The 5019-nt window shown below is 48.5% G+C and overlaps 1 protein-coding gene across 1 annotated transcript; it reads right to left on the bottom strand.

The window, feature by feature from the left end:
* Positions 1–825: 825 nt before the first annotated feature.
* Positions 826–4088, bottom strand: mex3b (mex-3 RNA binding family member B). The gene is made up of 2 exons (XM_029256309.1): positions 3480–4088; positions 826–2821 (listed from the first exon to the last, which is right to left on the bottom strand). Exons 1-2 carry the CDS (start codon positions 3736–3738, stop codon positions 1413–1415), a joined length of 1668 nt encoding a protein of 555 aa, XP_029112142.1. The 5' UTR covers positions 3739–4088; the 3' UTR covers positions 826–1412.
* Between the last annotated feature and the right edge of the window lie 931 nt (positions 4089–5019).

Here is a 5019-nt window from a genome sequence, read left to right as displayed (position 1 = left end):
AGCTGAAACTTTTTTCATGTACCATTTTATTGTATTTATATAGAAATACTTAAAAAAAACATGAAGTAGCACCATTACTTAAGTTTTACCTTTATCATGTAGAACTTTAAATGTCAGAAAAATAAAACTCTTGATACATTTTCAAATCTTGTCTCAGCAAATATAATATTAGTATTCGACCATGAGGTTAAAGGCCCTTTATCATAAAATAAAATATACTTTGTTCTTAAACTTTGCTCAATAAAGTACATTTACGCTCAAGTAACGTCACCTACATATACATAAACAAGTGGTAAACAAATGTATTAAAATAGAAATACTAAAACTATAGTGGTGCAACAGAACTCTGTAATTCCCACTGGAATCTAATTCATACAAATTTTAGAAAGCATAAACGTTCCTTTTTTGTTCAACTTACTAAGTTTTATACATTTCATGTTTTGTAATAATATAGAATAAAATAGGCTTTGTATTACTGAATAAAAAATATGCTGGGTGAAGTGGATTTAAAAGACTTTTTTTTTTTTTTTTTTTTTTTGCAGAAACCTATAAAAGCTCCATCCCAACAGAATACTGTTCAATGCAACACACACACTGTGGTCTGTATTTCCACCCACAGAGGTGCAATATTAAAATAATACAGTGTTCATTGCCATAAGGCCATACTAAAAATAAACCCAGCTACAAAAAGTTCACTGAACTTAAATTAAAATATTTGTAAACATCTTTGCAATACGAAATATAATCTTTCAAGTCAAAAAAGAATAAAATACTTCAATCTGTATTAATGTAATTAACGTTCAAACCTTAAAGTAACCCCCCCGCCCCAGCCCCACCCCCATTATGTACTGTATGCATGTGCGGGTGTATGTGTAGGATATGTCGATGCTGATCCTCATTTTAACTTAAGCTGCAGCATCCTTAGTTACGTTTTTAGAAAGAATCAATTACTGTTTCTTCAAAGGCCTCCGGTTTCTTTAACGTCATTTCGGGCACCAGTGCGTACGCTTCACCGGTGCAGCGGTAAGGCCTGCTTAGCTAAGAATCCGTAATTGAAGTCCTTGCAAGTACCTCAGTCATCACTTCTCATCTCCAAACGTCTTAAATATAGTATACAAATTACTATATCTATTAATTACTACGCTGTAATATGTAGAACATGCATTACATGTTGAAGGTATTGTCCAAAGCTACAGTACATTATAAACAACGACATTTGAGCCCTGAAGGGGGTCCCTTTTTGGATACTGCAGCCTTACAAATATACAAATGTATATGTATGTATGTGATATATATGCATATATACCATATATATATATATTTACACATACACCTATACATATGCTATTATGCCTCTACTTTGCAGTATGAGAGTGTTGGTCGGTGTTATCGCGGTGCAGTCAGATACATCTTTATGAAAATATACGTATGGCCTGAGTAACTGCAGCGTGACACACTGGGCATTTGGGTTCGCTCCGCTCGCAGATGCGGTTGGCGCACTCCATACAAAAGAGGTTGTGTCCGCAGGGAACGAGCGCCGCGATGACCTCGCTCTCGAAGCACACGGAGCAGTCCCTGCTGCCCTTCCTGCTGGTCCCCGAGGAGGAGCTGGACGAGGAGCTGGAGGAGGACGAGGCCGAGGAGTGCGACGCCCCCCCAGGCAGGTGTGAGCCGGCGAGGCAAGCGATCCCGTTCGAGATCCCGGCGCCGGGGTACCCGGGGAAGCTGAGGGTGCCGCCCCCAGGGTCGCTGCGCACTCTGCGGGCCAAGGGGTGCTCGGCACCCCCGCCGACATGGTGCAGAGGCGGCGAGAGCCTAGGCTGGGACGGGCCGCCAACCCCGTTGGCCCTCCTCTGGTTCACAATCATCCCATTGGCATTAGAGGAAGCGTTGGCAGGAAAGATGGCAGAGGTGGAGCCATTGGCAGAGGCCACGCTGCGGTCAAACTGTGACCACATCAGGCCTGGCGGGGCAGGCGTGGGGTCGAACCCCGACGAGGACTCAAAGGTTAAGTCAGTGCAATCAGGAGAAATCACATCACTTCCATAGACAAATCCACTGCCGTTGGCGTTCACGTTGATGTTGCCGTTGTTGTTGTTGTTGTTGTTGCCGTTGTTGGAGGCAGTGTAACTGAGCGCGGGGCTCGGGGGGCTGTAGTCGGCCAGCCGCGAGCTGCCGTTGTTCCCGAAGTAGGAGTCTGTCGAGGCGCTGCCCAGCGAGCTGGAGCTGTCGTTGCGGTAGTTGGAGAAAGGCTTGCGCCCGGAGGTGGGGGTCATGCTGGAGGTAGGCTTGCTCCACAGGCTGCCGTGGCCGTGCAGGTCGAAGCCAACGTCGGTGCCATTGGCGTGGAAGTCGTTCTCGTCGGTCAGCTCGATGAGCCCCCCGGTGCGCATGGCGATGTGTGCTTCTATCTCCTCCCTGGCGCGGTCCACGTTCTCAGGCATGCCCGTCACTTCAAAGACAGGCTCTTTGTCCCGGCTCGGGGTGACGATGTAGGTGTGCGTCTGCTGCTGGATGCGCTTGATGGTGGCCCCCTTGGGCCCCACCACCAGGCCCACCACCCTGTAGGGGACCCGAACCTGGATGGTGGTCTGGCCTGGGAGGTTGGGCGGCCCGGGGACAGTGCCACTCCCATTTGCACTGCTGTTCTTGTTCCTTGAAGCTCGGATCATGGAGAAGTGCTCCGCCGCAGAGATGATCTCCCTCCTGGCCATGGCTACATCTTCTCTCCTGCCTGTCACAACAAAGACCGGTTCCTCCCCTCGTACCGGGGTCTTGATGTAGGTGTTGGTCTTTGCCCGGAGGGCTTTGATTTTACAACCTGTGTTTGGCGGAGGGGGAAATCATATTTTACCCAAAAGAATTCACTGCAAGAGCTGATATTTAACAAAAGGAGTGCCAGTAACAAGAAAGGTAGCTTAAATGTTGCAATATGGCAATTCACCCATACTTGCAGGAAATAAACGAAAGCCACATGCTCCAGTATCGCGACACAGAAGCAGCTCAAGCGAACCGCACCTCTCCCAAAATAGCAGCTGGAGCAGAGCAGGCAGCACAAAGAAAGGTGTCTCCCCAGGAAAGAAGCACCATGCAGCACCGTGGAGCAGGTGATGATCGGGACAGCGGGGCAACACATGCACAGATTAGGGGTCAAACAGTGGAAGCGGGGCAGAACGATGCATGATGATGACGAAGAGGAAAGGAGAGCCCATCCAAAGGGATCTGTCAATGAATTGATGGATCCATGCAGGATGGGGGGTTATTAGGAAGTGGGCAGAGAGATGACTTGAAGACAGTACCACCCTGCCCCACACACACATACACACACAGAGGGAGAGGGGGAGGGAGAGAGAGAGAGAGAGAGAGAGAGAGAGAGTGTGTGTGTGTGTGTGTGTGTGTGTCATGCATATCTCCACAGCCCTTTGTTTTCGCAGGAGCAGGAGAGAGGAGAGGCGAGGAGCCCACGCAGTCCCACGCACCTTGCCTGCCCACGATCTCGGCCACATGCTCGGAGCTGGGCACGGGCACGCACTCGGTCATGTTGACGCTCTTCTTCCTGGGCTCGCCGTCGTAGGGCGCGCTGTCATCGGCGTCCAGGCCGAGCAGGGACAGCTGGTCCAGCGCGATCTGCAGCGCTCTCTGCTCGTCCAGTGTGTCGCCCGCGTGGCCGTGGCCGTGGCCGTGACCGTGGCCGCCGCCGCCGCTGCGCTCCATGTCGGCGAACAGCGAACTCGGCATCTTTGATTATTCTTTCCTGTTATTCTTTCCCTCTCGCGAAATTAGATTCACGTTAGACAGAGGAGGCAGGAGAAGAAGAAAGAAAGTGAGGAAGCAGGGCAGCTCTGGAAGGGGAGGCGGGGGACTCGTTTCTCAGCGGCGGTGTGAATCAGTGCTTCTCTTTGGCGGCCGTCAGTGGTCAGTGCAATCCGGCCCGGCGCGGGCGGTCTCGGCTGCCCGCTCCCGGCTGTCTGCGGACGGATAGGCGGCGTGTGAAGGACTTCTGGGCGGTGTCGCTGTTAGAGAGTCCCCTTGCAGGAGCCCCTCCCCGGCTCACTCTGCTCCTTTCCGCTCGTGCTCCGACTCGCTGCAGCCACAGGGCTCTACTGAGGGATATGTGCGAATGACGTCAAGGGCCGGGAAAGGGGTGGTGCGCGACTGCTCTCATTTGCATACCCGCGGCCCATTGGTCGAATGTGGCGCTGGGGTGGGGCCATCATTGCCAGCCCCTGAAATTCGCAGCTTCCTTTGTTGTCTCGCCGAACTATAATCGAAGACTGATTCATCAGCGCGCAGCGGTCTGCGGGGGACCATGTGGGCAACCGGGCCAGCGCTCTGTCCACATCAGCCTGCTGTGCTACCACGTGGATATTTGGTCCGGTCATCCGTCCATAGTAACCAGTGGTGCTACCATGTGGGCATTTGGTCCACCTATTGGTATCATAAATATAATCATAATGTGATCTTCGTCGTGTCTGACTATACTTACTATCTCCGAGACAGGTTATATATAAACGCACAGATATATATAGATATATATATATCTATATATAAGTGTAAGTGTAATAGATATACATAAAAATATACATATAAGTAATGTGTGTGTGTGTGTGTATATATATATATATATATAATATACATACACTGTATGTATATTAATATATACTACAAATATATATTAATATAATATTATAGATATATATATATATAAGTGTGTGACGTGGCAACCAGTAAGATAGTGGTTAGAGTTGCTACTTTTGGATCCAGAGGTGGCAGATCTGAATCCCACCTCCAGCTGTATTACCCTTCAGTAAGGTACTTACCCTAAATTACTCCAGTAAAAATATGTAGCTGTATAAATGGGTAAATAATTGTACATAGCTCAACGCTGAAAAAACATCAGCTAAATGAATAAATGTAAATGTGTACATATGCAGTATATGTGTATACAGTATACACATATATATGTAGGTATCTGTTTGCATGTATATGCATACATACACATACATAAAACTAGATAAC

The sequence above is a fragment of the Scleropages formosus genome, chromosome 11 (assembly GCF_900964775.1).
Source record: "Scleropages formosus chromosome 11, fSclFor1.1, whole genome shotgun sequence".
Lineage (NCBI taxonomy): Eukaryota > Metazoa > Chordata > Actinopteri > Osteoglossiformes > Osteoglossidae > Scleropages > Scleropages formosus.
The sequence above is the reverse complement of the archived record's forward strand: the minus strand, read 5'-3'. Positions and strand labels throughout refer to the sequence as shown.